Source organism: Arvicanthis niloticus, chromosome 11 (genome assembly GCF_011762505.2).
Source record: "Arvicanthis niloticus isolate mArvNil1 chromosome 11, mArvNil1.pat.X, whole genome shotgun sequence".
NCBI classification, from domain to species: domain Eukaryota; kingdom Metazoa; phylum Chordata; class Mammalia; order Rodentia; family Muridae; genus Arvicanthis; species Arvicanthis niloticus.
The window spans coordinates 66,457,840-66,478,658 of record NC_047668.1 but is presented as its reverse complement, the minus strand read 5'-3'; the positions used below and the strand labels follow the sequence as shown (position 1 = coordinate 66,478,658).

At 44.8% G+C, this 20,819-nt stretch overlaps 2 protein-coding genes across 3 annotated transcripts in view; both read left to right on the top strand.

Moving 5' to 3' along the window:
• The window catches only part of Thumpd2 (THUMP domain 2 tRNA and snRNA guanosine methyltransferase), a 36,928-nt gene extending 35,094 nt beyond the window's left edge, over positions 1 to 1,834 (top strand). Inside the window, exons 10-11 of one of the 2 annotated variants that reach the window (XM_034513768.2) lie at positions 1,207 to 1,481; positions 1,586 to 1,834. In XM_034513768.2, the coding sequence (XP_034369659.1) occupies positions 1,207 to 1,481; positions 1,586 to 1,587 (277 nt within the window). In that variant the 3' untranslated portion in view covers positions 1,588 to 1,834. Of the gene's footprint in view, positions 1 to 1,206 lie in introns of both variants that reach the window. The other variant, XM_034513767.2, reaches the window with a different exon arrangement.
• Positions 1,835 to 4,767: 2,933 nt separating this feature from the next.
• On the top strand, positions 4,768 to 6,510 carry LOC143443920 (uncharacterized). The gene is made up of 2 exons (XM_076942354.1): positions 4,768 to 5,142; positions 5,376 to 6,510. The coding sequence occupies exons 1-2, from the start codon at positions 5,107 to 5,109 to the stop codon at positions 5,751 to 5,753; spliced, it is 414 nt and encodes a 137-aa protein (XP_076798469.1). The 5' UTR covers positions 4,768 to 5,106; the 3' UTR covers positions 5,754 to 6,510.
• Positions 6,511 to 20,819: the final 14,309 nt, after the last annotated feature.

The following is a 20,819-nucleotide window of genomic DNA, read 5'->3' as shown; positions in this document are numbered from 1 at the left end:
GTGACTGAAGGCAGAAGCAGGTTAGTGAGTTTGAACAACTAAGGGAAGATCCTTGGCCAGAGGGACGCAGGCAGGCAGTGGGTCTTAAATAGAGGAGCAGGCAGACTGCAGAGGAGCCTTGGGCACCATAGGACAGACTAGACATGCGCTTTCTGAGTGGACTCTTCCTTAGCAAACCAGTATCCCCTTTCTGCCCTGGCCTTCTGTCCATCCCCAGGCTCACTGGTGGCATCTAACCATGGCCACTTGCTGGTCCTTTAGCTTCTGACACTTGATACCAAGCTCCTTTGGCCTCCATGGCAGGAGCAGTGCTCCAGCTTTCTCTAGGGTACGTCTCCTGGTTCTCTGCCACGTTTTGGCTTTATCTTCTATTTACCATTAAACCTCCTGTCTCTGCCTCAAGCCGTGGCATCTCAGGACCCCCAGACTGTACACCCAGCTGACCTTTGGAACCCACCATCCATGGCATCATTCCATACTGACCTCTGCTCCCCTCTTTCTGCTTCCCCCACCAGGCTGAGCCGCCTTCAGTACCTCCTCCTGTTGTCTCTGCTGCCACTTCCTCCCCATTCCCTTCCTGTCACTGGGCTGGCTCACTCCTGAGCCTGGTTTTGGAGCCTCTCATGTGCATCTTGCAGCATCTACCATTCCCTCTCTGCCCCTTGCCTCCCCGTCACTGCTGTGAACCTTTAGTCACTCACGAGCTGTCACTGTTCCCAAGGATGTGTCACCTACAGTATTTGTATGACTGAGTAAATAAATTCTCAAAAGCTGATGTTTCCTGATCCGCCCTTTGTGGGATCATCCCTTAACTGCCCCTCTGTTCATGCCCTGACTCCTCCTGGTGACTTCTGCTGCAGCCTTTTCTTTCTTAAGGAAGCTGATTCCATAGGATGCTGACACTTGCCTTCTCTGATATACAATCATTTATTAGAATGTGACTACAAATTACTTTGAAGCTTGCTGTCTAAGTAGAACAAAAATAGATAATTAAGGCAGATTTGTACTGAGATTCCATAATTACTATAATGAATATGCATTATGGAAGATGCCACCTAATTATCAAAACTCTTGTATTTAAATAGATGAAATTAAATTTCAGATTAACAACTATTTTAAATAAATTGGAATGGTTTGTTGTTTCTTGGAACATAGAAATACTCATCCCAATTACCCTTTGGGGTTTTTTTGTTGTTGTTGTTGCAGAGTTCTGCGTGTTGGTGGCACCATGGTCTTGTTGCTCAGTGAAGATCACCACCAGCATCTCACAGACTGTGGAGGCAACAGGACTTCCCAGAACAGGGTCGCTGACCCTGAGATGAAGATGCTTTTGAATCCTGATAGAACTGGTGCACCAAACACAGCATCACCTTCACAAAAAGCAAGTAGCCTGCAGTGTCTCAGTGGAGTGTTGCCCTGTGGCTCACTGCTGCCAGTTGAGTCCTTCAAAGTTAGCCTTGGGAAAACAGACGCATTCATATGTAAGTATGAGAAGGCACAGGCTTCAGGACTGTCCCCAGCTAGATGCCTCGAGCCAGGTGCACATCCTGAGATGGCAACCAAGCAAGAATCCCCTTGTCTCTAGGATTCCTTATAGCCCTGGAGCACCAAGTACACAGCCTCTATGGGTGATGTGACCAAGAACACACTTGTCAATAAGGCTTCCTGCTCTGGACTCTCCAGCATTCAGTTCTTGACAAAGAACAGCTGATTAGGATTTTGAAAAGACTTGACGTAAGAACTACTTCTTCCCAAAAGTCTAAGTTTTAGAAATGAGGAAACCTTTATGTGTAACTTTTTTTTATATATTAAACTTGATTTTTTTAACCTGTAATTTGCTTATCCTTTGGGATGAAAATAGTTTTTGTTTGCCATAATTTATGACTCACAGTTTATAAAACATCAGATAATAGCAGTATGCTGTAATCCTTCGACATGACGAAATGCGTGCTACGTGGATGGATGTACACCGCATGTGTGCAGTTTCGATGGAGACCTGAAGACAGCATCGGGTCCTCTAGACCTGGAGTTACAGATGTGAGCTGCCATGTGGGTGCTGCCTGGGAACGAAACCCAGGCCCTCTGAATGAGCCTCAGGTGCTCTTCCCCATGGAGCCATCTCTCCAGAACCTGGAATTTGCTTTATTGAAAAAGCTTTAATAGTTTCCTTACTCTTCTTTGTAAAGATTCATTGTGTTTCTTGTGTTTGCTAATTAGATAAGGAGATAGTGAACAATTTTCCTACTTGACCTTTTATATGTATGCTGGTTTGAATAGGTTTGACACCTTAGACTCCTGTGTGAATGCTTGGCCCATAGGGAGTGGCTCCTAGAAATGTGAGTGTATTGTTGGTTGTGTGGCCTGGCTGGGTGTAAGATGGGTTATAGGCAGCAGTGTAGAAAGTTTCTGGCAGGTCTTGATGGTGAAACAATCTATTATTCCTGTGCTTACCAACTGCCATGGGACTCATAAAGAACCCAAGTCAGCTCTGTGGGGTAGTTGTTATGGGTAGCCCTGGTCTTGTGTTTTGATGCTAATTCTGCTTTCCAGGGAGGGACTGCAGACAAGGAGTGTGAACCTTCTGCCCACCTTAATTTGTAAAATAATAAAGGCTAGAGCCAGTGATTGGGCAGTAGAAGGGGAGGTGGAGCAGAAAAGTTTGGGGGAGAGGGAGAGAAAGGAGGACAAAGAGGAAAAGGGGAAGCAAGATGGCTGCGGATGTCACCCTCCTGTCTCTAGCAGTCTCAGGTAGTTATTCATATCAAGGTTAGGTAATTGGGATAACAATTCTAATTGTGTTGACATCTTGTATATTGGGTATTTGCTAATATATAAATCCATTGGTTAATCTTTAAGCTTTAGAGTTTTACTTTACTGGGAAGTGGGTCCTCAGACCAGGTGGGTATGGCTATGAAGGAACTAGCGGCTCCAGGAATGAACAAACCGGAGCTGGAAACACAGGAACAGGTTACTACAGGAGCGAGCTAGAGAGAGCAACTCAGTGAAACCAGCTTGGGAGCTCCGGTCCTGCTAGATAGCTTGCCAAGACAAATGGGCTTAGAGCAGTAACATGATAGCCAAGCCGGGAGCTAGCCGGATGGTTTTCTTTTTTCATATATCTCCCACAACAGGTAGCCTCTTTGGTTATTTTGAACGTGACAGCCCAGGAGATGACATTCAGTTTGAGTCACTGCAGTGGTCTCAGCCAGGGGCAACTTTGCCTGTAGAAGATGTATGGCAATATCTTCAGATTTTAGCTTACGAGGTAGAGAGAGAAAGCTGGAGTCTAATGAATAAAAACAAGGAACTATTAAGCATCCTGAAATGCATAGAGCAGCCCCTCACAACAAAATACCACCAGTGCCAAGCTGAGAATCACTGGCTTAAGGCAGATCAGGAGATGCCAAGGATCACTCGTGCCTATGCCAAGACAACCTTCCAAATGAAAGGGTAGACACATTGGAGGGAAGAGAACTCCTAGCCTTCCACAGAGAAGACTTATAACCAATAAAACTAACTTCCCACCAAGCAAGGGGAATATCTAGACATCTATGTCCATTGCTGGCTGAAATGTTATCCTTGGAATTCCAAGTGCCACTGCAGTCCACTGATCAGAATAGGGGCTCATGGGACTCCAGCGATAAGTGAACCTTTGACCGAGAACTGCTTCAGAGTCCTATACATCAGATACTACCCACTGATGCCAAGGCACTTGTATAAATAGTTGTTTATGCTCTGACACAATACCTGGTAAAAGCAGCACAAGAACAAATATCTTTGGACTTGCTGTTTGATGCTACCATCCAATGGGACAGAGGGCGTGGTGGCAAGATCAGGAAGCAGTTGGCCACATTATAGCCACAGTCAGGAAGCAGAAAGCAGTGATCGTGATGTTCACCTTGTGTCTTCCTTTCATTCCATCCAGGACCCCAGCCCATGAAATGGTGCCAGTCTCTATCAACCCCTCATAGACATTGCCAGAGGTTTGTTTCGTGGCAATTCTACATCCTATCAGGTTATCATGCTTTATCATCGCAGAGCTGTTCTAAGCCTGAAGCACATACATCACCCCAACCCTAGTTGAATTTAAACATTCGGAGGGGTGGGGGGAAGGGATGCATAAGAAACAACCGACATCATGTACTTGCTAGGTTAGATCAGTTGTGACAGCTGTAAAGATGGGGAAACAGAATGAAGTTCCAGTCTGGGAGAAATGAGACACGCTAAAGAGACACCTGTGACTCAGTCTGCCAGTCAGACTACTGAAACAGTGGACCTCAAAAGAAATGGGAATTCCCCCCCAGGAATCTGGTGGGAGAAGGAAAAGGCCCCAGCCAGAGGAAGAACCTGTCACACAGACTTTATACATCTAACAACTCGTCAGACCACTTTACAGATAAAACTGAAGCCCGGATATTGGGTCAGAGTAGATAGGACCACACATTTGACCTTGTCTGCTTAGATATACATATTTTTAGCTCCCTATTTTATTAATCTCACTTCAAGAAACATAAAAGTGTATTTACAGGGTACTTGGGGGTTTGCTGGATCTTTGTCCCTCTTCCTAAAGTGGCCACATTGAATAAATCTGTTTCTGCTTTCCGATACTAATTTGACTCTCAGTTGACTTATTGTGGACAGGTGACCAAAACTAGCTTGGGATATAGGCTGTGATACCCCAAGTTCAACAACAAAGTGGTTGTAGAATAGGAAACTAGATTTTACTTTTTCTTCTCATGCATAGTGTGTATGATGTGAGTGTATGTATGTGTGTGTATGCATATGTGTATGTATGTGTGTATGTATGTAATATGTATGTATATGTGTGTTTGTATGTATGCATGTGTATATTCATATATGGGGGGGGGGGGGAACCTCATGGCCATGCATATAAAGGCCTAAGGTTGAAATCCTAAATCACTCTCCATCTTTATTCTTTCTGATGCAAGTTCTCTCCATCCAACCCAGATCTGAAGTTGTGGCTAGTCCACTGTTATCCCACTGGTTGAGAATAAGACTACTTTCACAACTTTGAAGCAAGCTTTAATTAAATACTGGCCAGAGGAGGATGGATCTCTGGCCAAGTCCATTCTGGGTTTTCAGAAAATGTCTACGAGTCGTGTTTTACAAGGGCTTAAGAAGGTAAAACTGAAAATACACCACATTTCCCATCAGATCCAATTAGGAACAAGCATACATCCTGATGTATTTCCCACCCATGCACCTCCCGCCCACATGTGATTAAGCACATCTGGTGCAGATGGGTCAAACATAAGACAAACAGAAATGTCTTCTTTTTTACATAATATTTTTATTGATTATTTGTGAATTTCACAGCATGAACCCCAATCATACTCACTTCCCAGTCTTCCTAGGTCTGTTCCCTCATATACTGTGAAGAAGAGGAAGAGGAGGATGAGGAGGAAGAAGAGGAAGAAGAGGAGGAGGAAAAAGAGGAGGAGGAAGAAGAGGAGGAGGAGGAGGAGGAAGAGGAGGATGAGGAGGAAGAAGAGGAAGAAGAGGAGGAGGAAAAAGAGGAGGAGGAAGAAGAGGAGGAGGAGGAGGAGGACCAGCAGCCCATTTACTCACTGGAACATAGTCAAACCCCAGTCGCCAGCCCTTCAAAGACAACTGAGCAGGAACTTATTCTTAACTGTAAACAGCTCTTAACCTACTTGGTGGTGTGTTTTTCCAGTTTGGGTCGCTCACTAGCCACCTTGCTGCTCCAGAGACCCCTGGTCTCTACCTTCTGAGACTGGAATTACCTGCTGCCATTCCCACCCAGCAGGGTGCTAGGGATCCAAACACCAGCCTTCTTGCTGTTGATCTAAAGTGGCACCCCCAAATGGCAGTGCTGGTGACATTGTTCTAAACAGAAGGACTTTCTATGGGTGATCAGAAGGGTTATCAGGTATGCAAGCCTAAAGGTTTCCATTTACTAGAAAAGCAGATGTCTTAAGGCAACTACCTCCATCAATTCCCATCAATCCTAATTCCCATCAATCTGGACAGCCAGTATCAGTTCAAAGATCCCACCCTGTTGGCTCATAGAACCTGCTTGCTTTTTGGTCCCCAATAAACCTTTCTTTCTACCCACGGAGTAGTCTGGTTCTGTGGCTTCACTGTACCCTGGCTTACACTCACCTATACATCAAGTGTTTTAAGCAGTGACCCATCTCTCCAACCCCTGTTTACATTTACATTTCTAATTAGAACAGGTCTCACTGAGACTGTGAGATTTAAGCAAATATTTAAAAGTGGCAGAGGAATGATCCTGGCAGAAGCAGTAGGTAGGGTCTCTGCAGAAGGCAGGAGAAGAACAGCAGAGGAAAACAAAGATGCCTGGAACTGGGTGGAGAATGACAGATCAAGAAGCTGCAGGGATGTCATGTAGGCTAGATCAGACAAGGCCTGGAAGCAGATCGTAAAGGCTGCCTTTAACACAAAGGCTAACAGAACAGCTGAATCTAGCATGCATGCACAGCACACTATACAAAGGAAATGGCAGAAGTAGAAAATTGGTTGGGTTCTTGTTTGTCTGCTGCGTCCAGAATGTTGATCTTCCTCATAAGCTGCACCACACCTGGCTAGCTAGGAGGGGTGGTGGTGGTGGTGGTGGTGGTGGTGGTGGTGGTGATGGTGGTGATGGTGGTGATGGTGGTGGTGGTGGTTGGTTGGTTTGGGGGGTTGCTTTTTGCTTTTGTTTTGCAGTAATACAGGCAAGAGGAAACTACGACATATTCCAGGATGGGAACAGCACAGGCAGGAGGAGGTAGCTTGGCTATACTCTAAAAGTAGAAGGAACAGGCTCTGAGGTGTATTTAATAGCAGAGTGATGGATCATAAGGCGACAAATGACTGCAAGACCTTTGGGCATGCTCCTGAAGCAAGGGAGATTCTGTCAACTGTGATGGGGAAAGGCTGTAGAAATGGTGGGGGAGGGGTAGGTTTGCGGGTATTCGAAGTTCAGATCTTAGACTTGCTAAGTCTAGACAGCCTAATTTTGACTTGTCTAGCCGAGACCGTCTAAACTAACAAATCTAGTTTAACTTGCTCGCCAGACAGTTTTAGACTTTCTAATTTTGAAACATGCATTAAGCAAAGTGGAGATGTCAAATAGGCAACTGAATATTTGGATCTGCAGCTTAAGAAAAAATGGAGCTGCATATTAGGACAATGTGGATGTGTGTTCGCATTGGCCTGAGGTTGGGCATCATCAACAAAGAACTAAGCACAAGGACACAACAGGGAGGACATTAGCTGAAGTACCCAACAAAAGGGAGATAGAACCTGTAGAGACCATATCCAGTGGATACGCACAGCCCCCAGCTGAGGGTTGGGGCCACCCATGCACCTCAAAAATATTAATCCAGAATTCTTCCTGTCAAAAGGAAATGCAGGGACAAATTGTGGAACAGAGACTGAAGAAAAGGCCATCCAGAGACTGCCCCACCTAGGGATCCATCCCATCTGCAGGCGCCAAACCCAGACACTATTGATGATGCCAAGAAGCACTTGCTGACAGGAGCCTGATATATCTGTCCCCTGAGAGGCCCTGCCAGAGCCTATGACCAATACAGATGTGGATGCACACAGCCAAACATCGGACTAAGCTTGGGGACCCCAATGGAGAAGTTAGGGCAACGACTGAAGGAGCTGAAAGGGTTTGCAACCCCATAGGAAGAACAACAATATCAACCAACCAGACCCCCCCCCACCCCAGAGCTCCCAGGGACTAAAACACCAACCGAAGAGTATATATGAGTCGGTCCATGGCTCCAGCTACATATGAAACAGAGAATTGCCTCATCTGGCATCAATGGTAGGGGAACCCCTTGGTCCTGTAGAGGCTCAATGACCCTAGAGTGCTGAGGCAGGAGTGGGTAGGCAGGTGGGGGGAACACCCTCATAGAGGCAGAGGGAGAAGGGAGGGGATAGGGGGTTTCTGGAGGGGAAACTGGGAAGGGGGATAACATTTGAAATGTAAATAAATAAAAGAACCAATAAAAAATGAAAAAAAAAAAAGGTAAAAGGAAAGAGTTGTGAATTCCTGGATGGACGCTCTGCCCACAGAGACTGATCCATTAAGAGAACTTCAGTGCTGTGGAGAGATTGGGATGTTGCAGGCCCAGAGACCAAGTACCTTATCTTGGGCTAGCTTTAGACCTGAGAGAGTCATTCCTTACCTACCTCTGTGTCAGAACAAACATCTATGATTAAGAAATAAAAACCTTTGGAATCTCTTACCTTAGCAGACCCACTGGCTTCTTCCCCCTACAAAACCAAGACTGTCATCAGTTGGCATCTTAGACCTATAGAAAAGCTTTCTCTGTCTTGCTGTTCCCCTCACCGAAGTACTTATCAGTGTCCTTTAAACTTTGCTTGATTTAACAATCTCTTTGTTCTGTAAAACTATAAAAAAACAAAAACAAAAAAAACAAAAAAAACCAACAACAAAAAAAAAACTTGATGAAACTGCTCCCACATTAGAGCATAGAATTTAAAGTAACTGGGGTACATCTTTGTCCCGGAGCCATGTCACTCAAAGTGGCTCCAGGATGAAATCTCCTATTTCTTTTAAGATGAGGGCTGACAGTTTTGCATAAACAGGGGCCATGGCTGGGCCTGCATTCCTTTAGCACCAACAGAAGAGACAGAGATGGAACCACCAGGGATGGAATGGGAGAGTGTGGTTGGCTGGAGGCGTTCGGACACCAGTTATGGAGAAGTGGGGAGCCACTCTGCCTGTGCAGCTACGACCACATGGGAAAAGGGTGGAAATCAATCGCTGGGTTTGCCAACAAGGTCACTGGTGGCTTTGTCACTAGAAGTTTTGATAAAAGGAAGGAAATAGGGGCTGGAGAGAGGGCATGCTGGTTATGAGCACTGACTGCTATTTAGAATCTGGATTCAGTTCCCAATACCTACACAGTGGCTCACAACATCTATAACTCCAGTTCCAGGGGATCTGACACCTTCTCCTGCCCTTCACTGCACATATACAACGCACATACAAACATAGAGGCAACACACCCGTACACATAAAGCAAATCTTTCAAAAACACTTTTAAAAGAAGAGGGAACAAAACCAGGCTGCCATGGGATCAAGAGAAAATAAGAAAGGAGATGAAGTTGGTGAACACAGACAACAGGTACAACTAGGTTTTAAAACTGGAAGCAAAGAAATGGCTTATAATGGATGCAGGATCAGAAAATAATTGTTTTAATTGGGCAATGTAGGAAGTGTATCTATACATATATGTGTACCTATATATGTAAATATATAAACATTAAAACCCATATAACATTATATATGTTATTATATACATTTATAAACTGTTAGAGCATCCTAGGAGAGTTGGGAAATTGACGAATGGGGGAATCCTGGGGCAGCAGCTCTGAATAAGGGATGAAATATTGTGTACAAGCAGAGGCCTTAGTTTTAGGGAGCAGCATATACAACTCACCCGTGGTTCTGGGTAGAAAGGAGTACTTTATGGATATGGCTGCTATAACACAATAAATATGCTCCTCCCAGTTTTTAACTCTCAAATTCATGCTCTAAAAACAACAGAATTTCTTTTCAAAAATAATAAATTAGGTTGGGCAGACCATCCCACATCTTTACAGCCTTGTCACCTGGGTGCTAACAGAAACACCCATCTTAATAAACCTGCTAGTGCAAGCCTGGGTGGAGTGGGAAGTGCACACGGACGGCTTGAGCCCGATAGTTAGAAAACAGACTGGATAACAACGAGACATTTCCCCCTGACTTCCCTTTAAAGACCTTGTAAAGTCAAAAGGACCCATTAGGCCAGATGTGCTTGGTATGCTACTGTGAAGACCAAACTTCAGATCTCCAGAACCCACGTAAAGGAACTGGGTGGCCAGGGCAGCCAAATAGAATCCCAGCATGTGAGGGGCAGAGATAGAAATACCAGAGCAAGCTGGCTAGCCCAACTAGGAAGCTCTAGAGTCAATCTCTGCCTCAGTATACAGAGAGAGTTAAGAAAGACACAGTATCAACCTCAGGCCTACACACACACACACACACACACACACACACACAAATATACACATACACATGCATACCCATACCATACATATTCAAATAAAGATATATCACACTCCCAATAAATAATACATTAGTAAATAAAGGGCTTTCATTTTCCACAAAGAGGACAAAGTCACCATGACATGTTGAGCATGGGAGCCATTGAACAGCACAGAGGAATGATGGCCAGGGTGATGATACTTTATTCTTCTGTAGCTTGCTCGGTCTCCTCATTGTGTTCTCTCCTTTGGTATTCTGGTGCTCATAATTGTTAATACAAATGTTAATATGCCATGGGGGGGGGGAGATAACTTATTAGCCAACACTTTAATGGCACCACCCTCTCTTTGGTAGTAAGCTTATGCCCTTTACAGAGACACACAACTAAATGAACTGCAATGTGGGGCAGACACTTGACAGTGAGTGGACACGGCAACTGTACAGTGTGGAAACTCTCTGTCTACTTCACTCTTCTCAGTGAAAATGAAATGGCAATTTACAGGACCCTCTCTCTCTGACTCCTGACTCATGAAGGAATGCTGTTGACTAATTAAAGGGCCAAGGTTGCATGCCTTATGCTCCCGTTCCTACAAAAATAGCTAGCCAGAAGTAAGGCCATTTCAGTCCAGAAACTGGAAGCATCAGTACCACCAGAAAGGGAGGCACAGATGCTTGATGCAGGTCTTTGGCATCCGAAGGCACCCCATGTCACCTCTGGGGTTGCCACTCTCATTTCTGGGAAGCCTGGTAAGAGAGTCTCCAGCTGGTTCAGGCCTTAGTGTCAGCAGCTCCACATTAATGTCCTTATGACCTGAGAGATCTAGCAGTGCCTGGAAACATCTGTGGCAGATCCCAATGGGAGAAAGCACAGCTGCAGCCTCTTAACTTCTGGAGCAATGCCAAGTCCTAGCCTACACGTAATTATTCTACATTTGGGAACAACTCCTTGTTTGCTACTGGGTCTTGACGTCGGACACTATGTAACCATGTTACCTGCAATGAATGTCCTGAACTGGGAGTGATTTGGCCTCCCAAGCTCAGAGTCCTGAAGACTCAGCAAAGCACCTCATCAGGCAGAGGGAAAGGAAGTCTGCATTGTGTCCTGGCTAGATGCCTCCTACCACACCACCACCACCAATACCACCCACCACCCTTTCTCTCATAGTCCCCCAAGGAAGCTTGAAAACATCAGCAAGTGAAATCTGGTTTAAAGGTGACTCTGCAGTCTTTTCTGGTACCTGTGAGGGCATTTCAACCCCACTCCTAGTGAGGGAATGTGGGAAAGAAATCTTCCTAGGAATCCGAACTTGGCACTGGACACTTTGCTCTACTACCAAGGCATACTTTGCTCAAAGGAGAGATGTCCTGAAAGGCAAGTTCTTGCCATGTCACAGGTGGAGACTTCATATATAGATGGATAGTCAGAGAATAGGAATGTGGGTGAGTCTCTCACAACCCCATAGCAGAAGAACATCAGTACCCCACTAGAATGACCACAGAGGCCCCACTGTGGTAAGGGTTCTGTGTCAAGTAAGAGTTCATCTTCCCCGTGCCCTCTAGATGTCAGTCTGCTCCTTCCCTGGCCTCCTTGGTATATGCTCAGGACCTCGTGGACAAAGGGCAGGGATGGAGGCCATTCATTAGAGCAGCAATAACTTCTCAGTAGACTGAAGTGGCTCCTGCTGGTCCCAATTAAATTTTAGTAGTAGTGACCATCTGTGAGAATTGTAACATGGTAGACAGAAAGGGGGTTTCATGAGAGAACCTTGTGTGGAGAGCTTTTGGGGCTGCTTGGCAGGAATCTGACATTGGCCAAGGACAAGGAAACAGGCTTTAGGCAGGAATCTGACATTGGGCCGTGACAAGGAAGGAAGTTCAGGCAGGAATCTAATTTTAGGCTAAAACAGAGAAGTAATTTCAGTCAGGAATTCAAGTCTTAGGCTAGAACAAAAAAGTAGGCCTCAGGCATGAATATGACTGTGGGCTAGGACAGGGAAGTAGGCTCAGATATTTCTGTCATCCCGTTGAGCCCTTAGAAACAGCAAGAGTGACTTTGTATATTGCCTTGTTTGTTCCTTGACTGTTTGCATCTATTATATTGTTGGTTCCTCGACCTAGAACTGACCTAAATACTTGCATGTAATTAAAAGGGTTTAAAAGAAAAGTGGGAATAAACAAACCTGCCTTCAGCCTCAGAACTGGCTGGGGTTGTGTTGCAATTTTATCTAATCGGCTCTTTTCTTTTAACCCTCACTCCTGTGCTGGAGAACCTGTTGACCGACTGAGCGGGCTTGGTCAACCTTGGGCAATACTTCTCTGGAATAACCATTTCTTTCTGCTTATGGAGTTTCCATAAGTCAACACCTTCTGTGCACACAGCGAATTACCTTATTCACAGTTGTGTATTTCCATACACTACTGTGCTTCTTACCAAGCCGCTCAGGGCTGGGGGGGGGGGGGCAGTGATGAAATGACAGACACCCATAGGATTCCTTGTCTTGTACCCTGTCACCTGAAGTAGATGTTGTTACTTCAACCAATCTTTTCAAAAGCTCTACCAAGCAGAGACCATCCCACGGAAGCTGAGAATCAATCAATCAATCGGGGAACATTGACTTCGTTGCCTTTTGCTTTTCCTCTTTAAGCTCCTCCCACTCTACTTTCTCATCTTCTGGTAGAGGGGTGGGAGCACACACCCAAGCTTTTCCTTTTTTACTTTTAGCTCAACACCAGCCCTGTCTTACATGTCATGTATGATAATAAAGGAAGATGCCGAATCTTGAGTAAAAAACCCTTTCAGATTTTAATTTCACCAGAGGTATTTTTCTTTCAGAAAAAAAAAAAAAAAGCCATTCATCAGCTGAAGATATAGCTCTGTTGGCAGAGCACTTGTCTAGCATGATGGAGACCAGGCACATGGTAAAAGGGATAGGGGGTTACTACGACTACACTGGAACTTTTTGATGGGGAGAGGGACGAGGTTCAAGAAGAGGTTTTAGGACAGCCAGAACTACACAGAGATCTGTCTACCTTCCAGTGCTGTGATCAAAGGCACTTGCAATCCCCACATGGCTGCTACAGTGAAACTTAAAAAGTAACTTGAAATGGCATCTTCTGTCAAAAGAAAGCGTGCAATTGCTACAAAGATATACAAGCAAAAGAAAGGTTTCATTATGACACTTCATGCAAACGTATCAGTATACTTTGCTCATATGCATTCCTCCCTCCCCTCCTTCACCCATATCCACAAGAAGCAACCCCACACCCCTTCCCTTGTGCTATCTAGGCTTGGTCTGTTAAAAGTTACGTTGTTGTTCCCTCTGGAGAGCTATGTAGTGAAGCATGAGATATCAGCCTATGGGATACTGCGTGTGCAACCAATGACCAATAGATGGCGCTGCTTCTCCCATAGTCAGCATAAGGAGTCCAGAGCTGAAAGTGAAAAGAATCCTCCACCTTAGCCCTCCTAGTTACTCTACTGAAACATCTGTATCTCACCACTGGAGTGTCGGGTCTTCCTGGCTTTGTGGTCTGAAGACTTCTGTTCCAGGACTGTCACCCATTCCATGAAGAGTCAGGTCATAGTCCAGTCTCTTGATCTCATCCTCTCATAGGAAGAGCCATTATATCACAGCAAATAACATGTCACATCATCCCCACTAGGGCCACCCCAGCCTGGGGCCTGCTTTCTTATCTGACAACTGTGATAAAGGAGCCTTTCCCGTGGGAAAATACACAAGCTTCTCAGTGTCAGGCAGTCTGAATTTAGTCTTCTAGATCTTTCCAAAAATTGTCTGAAAACCCAGTTTTTCTGTGTCTACAAATCTAGATCTGCTGACCCTGAGGTCACATGATATGTCGCAGTCCCTACCCTGGTAGAGATAAGAGGCAGAAAGAAAGCATTGGTTCTGTGGGAATCTAGGCTTAAGTGAAGGCAGCCCCTCTTCCTGGAGAAAGTGATAACCCTCCCTCAAATTCTCTGCTATTCATGATTCACTGTGAGAAGCCAAAGTCATTCACAGAATAACCCTGTTCTTTACAAAGCTGTTCCGAAAGAGGATTTCCCTGCCAGGAGACACAGCAAGAAGCCACTGGATAAGGAGGTATTAATTGTTTTGGATTCATCATTTCGATGGATAGAGAAACACACAGGCTGTTAGCTGTGTGGGCTGGAACGCTCTCTCAGAGCTCAGTGACAGAAATGTCTGTCTAGAATGCAAGCGTCAGCCTCAGTTCCCAGCAAGATTAGAGCTGAGACAAAGACTGCCTTGTGGGTGATTTATTTGCAGGAAACCTAGAAGGAGTGAAGTGAGAAAAGAGAGAAAGTTAATCCAAGGGTACACTGTGGAGCAGAAGCAACTATGATGTGTTCTTCCACCCAGCAGACAAGAGAGGAGGGTGCCTACCCACCAGCCCATACCAACCACTAGTCCGACAGCACAACCTTTCACTCCTGCCCTTTTAAGATTTAAACATCACAGTCTAATCTACTATCCTCAGGATGTTATGTAGAGGGAAAGTTGAAACTGCTCAGAAGTCATGTTCTTGAAATGTGAGTGTTCATGACCCTTATCATAAGACAGAGAGGATGGGATGGGTTCTCATGTGAAGGAAGAATAACTACATTACATTATGTGGGAACAGTGGGTACCTGGGGGAATCTTAAATATGAAATAAGAATGGATGTTGATTCCAAAGAATGCACTGAATTAGTAAATCATCATGTTTTCAGGTTAGCAGGGAATTTTCCAGAACTGGGGGAGGGGGGTATTTTCCACCATTTGAATCCCACCCTCAAAGGCAGAATGCTAGCTTTCCCAACCTCTATTTTAAAGACTCATTGGCCAGACCCTGGTGTATGAACATTTGATCCAAATAGGAGCTATGCTGGGGAAGCAGGCATCATGGCGAACACTGTCTAGGAGAGGGATATCAGAAGCATCAGAATTCCAAGAGCAGCAGCCACAGAAAAACGTGTTCCTGCCATCAGTTGTACAAGTGGAAAGGTGGGTGACAGGCTGCAGGGGATCCTTGAGACAGCTCTCCTGTCCTGTGGTCAATGTCACACTCCTGCTTGAATAGCTCCCGAGATTCATTTTCTGATCTTAAGCATCCAGTATAATATTTTCATTTGTTTTGTTGTTTGTTTTAATAAACTTGCTTTCTGCTAACCTAGAATGGATTCTATTGGTTGCTTCTGGGAGGCCTGCCCCGCCTATATAAGGCCACTGACCCTGCTGCAGTGGATTAGTGGACTGGCCAGTCTTACCTGGGTTGTTGTTTTTTTTCTGATAGAGTATTTTCCAGGTGTTATTCATTGTTGTTTGATGCACTTTTCCCAGTTTCGGTGTGCAGGATCCTTGCTTGCATTTTTTTAGGGAAGAAAAGGGAATAATCTATGGGTAAATATCTTCATGGGTGTGTCTACAATTCAACAAATGGCAGATTAAAATAAATAAGAGTGCGTCTTCATGTCTCTCCAGTGACTCGAGTAACAGTAGTGTTGATCAGGACAGGCAGCAGTCTGGAAAATCTCTGTGTATGTCACAGAATTAAATCATAGTTTTATGTTCTGCTGATATGGATTTAATAGAAAACGCACACAATTCTGAAGTTTTCTGAATTTTTTTTCCCCTTCTCCAGAACATGGCTCAGGGTTCGGCCCACAGACACAAGAGCACCTACTGTTTCACATACTAGATTCAGCTGTCTCTCATCGGAAGTAAACAAATTAATACCTGTGGGTCTGAGGATGGAAAGAGACACACTGAAAACAGACGGCTGTCAGGGGAGACATGGACTTCCTGTGTAACTGGAAGCTCATTAACGATTCCAAACAAGCTACACTTTAAGCAACTGTTCCCGTCAATATTAGATAAATATGACTGTTCACAGGGAGCTATGCACGAACGTCTTTGGACTAAATGTGTAAGATGCAGTCTTGACAGGGAGACCCTGTAATTAAGACATATCAAGTGGGTATTTTCATACATCCTTACATTTTGCTTTGTGAACGTGTGTTGCTCTTTCACATCTCTTATTCATTCGTTCGTTCATTCATTCAGCAGCCATGAGGCATTTTACTGAGTATCAGCTTGGCATCAGACCCTAGGTGAACTCACCTTTCCTGAGTTGCTGCCATGACAGTTCAAAAGATGGCCAGGCTGATGGCTGGTTTAGGATGAAGAGGAATATTCATAACCAAAGGAAGTGAAGGGCTGAAGCCTGCCCATAAAACCTTGACACAGAGAGACACTGAGGACGTGACTAAGTAGCCACCAGAAAGATGCCTGCAAACACGCAGAGCTCAGATTCATCTTTCGGTTAAGTCCATACATTTATTATGTTAAACGAAGTGATCTGAAGTATAATCTTGCCCTCTGACTGCCACAATGATTTAGTATCCTTAGTCTCCATCAATTCACCTCTCAGTCACTCCCTTCTGTACGATGAAGGATGGAATAAATGAGAAGAGCCTCTCCAGGCCACTCCCCACAGCCCCCAGTTACACAGGATTTCTGGTCACTCTTCTACAACCTTCCTAGTTGCCCTTTTGTGACTCCTGCCCTCCATCCCCCTCCACTGTTTGAGATAGATTTCACCTTGAAAGAATTTGCCTATTCACCATGGGAAAAGCCCAGTACTAGCTTTCGGGGAGTAAACATGGAAACAAGAACTTATTTACTGAGCCAAGAGGTCTTTGTCTTTGTTTTGCTGTAAGTCAGATTATATTACTTTCCTGCCCAGCATCTTCCAATGACTGTATATAGTTCCAATAACAGAATAAAGCCCAAAGTCTTAAACTGGGCCTCCTGCTCCAGCCTTCTGTTTATTTTGCCTCTACTGGCCCTGGGTCCTCATTCATTCATTCATTCATTTATTCAGCCAGCCATGAGGCATTTTCTCTTACTTCTCCAGACACCTGCCTTGCTTGGGCTCTCTCGTTAAGTGTCTCTTTCTAAGAGAAGCCATCTATAGCTTCTCTGTCCACGTAGGCAGCCTGCCATCCTTGATTCTCCTGGCCACCCTGAGTTCACAGCACACATCTCCACTACATAAGACAGGCCTAACTCTTGTCTGCCTTTATACTGTCACAGACTGATCCCTGGGATGAGGACAGCTTTGTTTGTTCATTGTTTGCCATTTGCACTGAAGTCAGTCTCTGGCACACACTGTGCACTTAATATAGATTTGACATGTAGATGACCCCATGAATTAACGAGCATGTGCATAAAAGACCCCCGCGAGGGGAGTCCCCCACTCAAGTCTCGGGATGTCACAGCCACCCAATAATTCACAAGACACTGGGAGTATCTCATTCTAGGACCACCTGCATCTTTGTTCTATAATGTGAAGTCGGCTTCCTTTATACTCAGACCAAGAGCCATTTTGCTGCTGTTGCCTTGCTCTTAAAGCAACCACAGAAGTCGAGACATCTGTGAGAAGTGGGCTTCTGAATAACTCAGGAATGTAAGCTTTCAAAGCAAAGGCTATGGGACAGCATCTTTAGGGACCACAACTCCACAGTATTCCGCTCAGACATTCCTTCATTCCTTCAGCACACAGCCTAGTGCTTTCTCCACACTCCACTGTCCCCTACCACCCGAGGGTGTCAAAGCAGATATGGCCTCAAGGTTCTCCAGCATCCTTCAGTCCCTACCTGTTACAGGGTACAACTGGTATACCCCGCCTTCTACCTTGAACTTTTCTAGCTCAGGGTCTGGGCTGCCCTTCCCCACGGAGGCTCTTCCTGTGAAATCCAGACTTTTTGGTTACCTGCTCTCTTTGCTCCTTTTATACCTTTGGCCTCCTGGCTACTCGTTTGCCCTTTCTCCCTTTTCCTACCCCTCTCTCAACATGGCCGAGGGTCATGATCACCCTGGACTCTCCGAGATGTGTCTGCCTCTGACTATACTTTCCCACACACCTATGAGAAACTTTCTTCCCTACCATACCTAGGAGCCGCCATGTGTTTTCCTTTCCTTCTTATTTCTTTTTTTAATTCACCACCCACCACCAAGTTACTTCTGCTCAACTGCCAGTAAGGTGAACAGAGCCAGAAGAGCCCAAGATTCTCAACCATGTCCCAATTTGCTTTGAGCAAATCCATGTGTTCTAATGTCACCAAGGGGAAAAGGAAATCTTTCCCCATAGGAAGCCCTCCTTTCCTTTGTGATACTGAAGTACATGGAGTCATACAGCACAGAGCTTCTCCAACACTGCTGGGGACAGGCCTGACACCTTCCGTGACAACCTTCATGATGATGTAGGAAAAACACGTGTTCACAAGCTGATGAAACGCAATGCTCCTGTTTTTCCTCTTAGCCAATCACAGTCTCTCTGGCTCCCCATGGTAACTCATCTGTGTCTTATCTGTTTTGCTTTGTTGTTGCATTTTTGGACAGGCTTGTAAGAAAAGGCTGTTCATCCGTCCCCTCTGTGGGCCCCATATGGTCCTCCCTCTGGCTCTCCCTCATTCCTTCCACAGCTTCACTTGAAACCCGTTCCCCACTGCTGTGAACAGTGCTTAAACCGTTGCTTTATTTGGAGAATTCCTTATTTAAGAACTGGCTCATCTTCCGAGTCGATAGTGCATTAATCACTGCATTATCTCCTCGGGTTACCTTTCACAGCTGGTTTAGTTTCAATCCCCAAGTCCGTTTTATCTGAGAACTTTGTTGGCAAGACAGCGATTTACTGTGGCCACAGCAGGGGCTCATAAAGCAGGGGCTGATGCTTCACTGATAAGTTTGCAGAAAGACAGACACTTCCTCGGACATGGCTACCCCACAGCCCAGCTCATTCCTTTGTGGGAGTTTGGCTAATACTCTGGATCTCATTTTTTTTCCTACTGCTAACAGGGACAACAGTCATTACCTCTGTTTACCTACAAGGCTGCTCCATGGTTTGATTTATTGTGTTTCAGGTAGATTCTGTACCACTACCACTGCCAAATCACCAGACAATGCACCAATCTCAGAAAGGAAAAACATAAAGTGCATTGCTCTCCTTACTATGTAATAAAAAAAAATTACTTGGAAGGTATCCTTGAACTGACAACATCAGATAGATTTATCTTATTGCTAATGTAATTTAATATGTGATGTCTTGTTAATCAGTTCATGTTCAATATGGATAAAGAAAATAATAGTTTACGCTGTCTTCACAACGCCGGCAGAGGAGGCGGGGGTGAGAGGTTCTATAATGTGTGGCTACTGCCGACATTTCTGGAAAGTGCATCAGCTTGTGGACGCCTCCTGAGAGGATCAACAGAGATGATTGACTTTCAAAGCCGTGCAGCTAGACAGCAAGGACTGACTGCATATCCTGAGTCCCTGAGTCGCCAGCCTGCCTCTCACACAAAACTCTGTAGCTCCCTTATTTTTTTTTTTTTTTCAAATAATTGCTTTCATTTGATAAATATTTTAAAAGCCGTCGGGGATGCTTTCACAGGACAAAATAGGGAGGATCCACCCACCTAGATATTAATCTTCAGTCAGTCCTGGTGACGTGAGAATTTCTCATAATGTGCTCTGGGGGGCGGGGAGTGTCAAGAAGGTAATTAAAATTGCTGTCATACCTTTAGGCTACTGCAGACTATGGGGTCCCTTGAAGGTCAGTCATGTAAAGAGAAGCCTGTGCTTATGAAAAATAAGCCTGGCATTCTTTGCAGAGTCGCAAAGGGCAGTGTGTGTTCTGGTTTAAAAATACAGCTGCTTGATTAAGAACTACGAAGAACTATGGAGCAATTACTTCTGAGGGGAACCGGCAAAATCATGAGGCGACGAGAATCCACCTAGATGCATAAGATGTTGAGGATGTCTCACTCCCGGCTAGAGACAGATTACTGGAGTGTGTCAGGGTCTGGGGGTGTTCACATGGAGGCTGCATAGTGAGAAAGAAAGTCTGTGGGGTGAGTGGGCTGGAAAGCAAATCACAACCCAGACACATGGTACTTTTTAGGAGGTTGTGAGGCAGGTCTTCACTCAAAGGCTTACTCCTATTAATACCCAGAGCCAGTGGTGGTGAGGACCCAGAGGACCAAAGCTTTCTTCTCTATCTCTTGTATGTATCTAACCAGAATGAAGAAACACCAACAATTAGTATGAATGTGACTCTGGGATAGGTTTCTTAAACGAACGTGCTTTATAAAAGAGAAGTTTAATGCTGGGTTGTTTGTTTGGTTCTTGTTTGCTTTTTCCTAAACACCCCATGGACTGTAGAACTAAGAAGTGGAAAACCAGGCTCTGGGGAGAAATGAGAGCGCCTCAGCAATGTCTTTGGGTGCGTTTTAAACACGCAGCTTTAACAGACTGCAGCAGCATGACAAGCTGAGGTCTAACGTGTTTGACTTGTAGGGAATGTGTTTGAAACCCACTAAAGCCATGGCTGAATGAATGAAGCTCAGCTCAGGCACGGCCAAGCTTTTAAAGCAAGTATTTATGTGCTCACCACAGTCAGCCTGACAGGCAAGCAAAGCCATAAAGATCAAAATAGCACATATTTGGTGATTTAAGAATGAACTGTCCTGAACCAGGTGGTGATGGCACATGCTTTTAATCCCAGAATTTGGGAGGTAGAGGCAGGCAGATTTCCAGTTCTAGGCCAACATGGTCTGCATGTTCCAGAAATACCAAGTCTCAAAAAAAAAGGAAGGAGAGAAAGAAAGAATGAACAAACAAAAGAAAGAAACAAAGAAAGAACGAATGAACAAACAAAAGAAAGAAAGAAACAGAGAAAGAAAGAAAGAAAGAAAGAAAGAAAG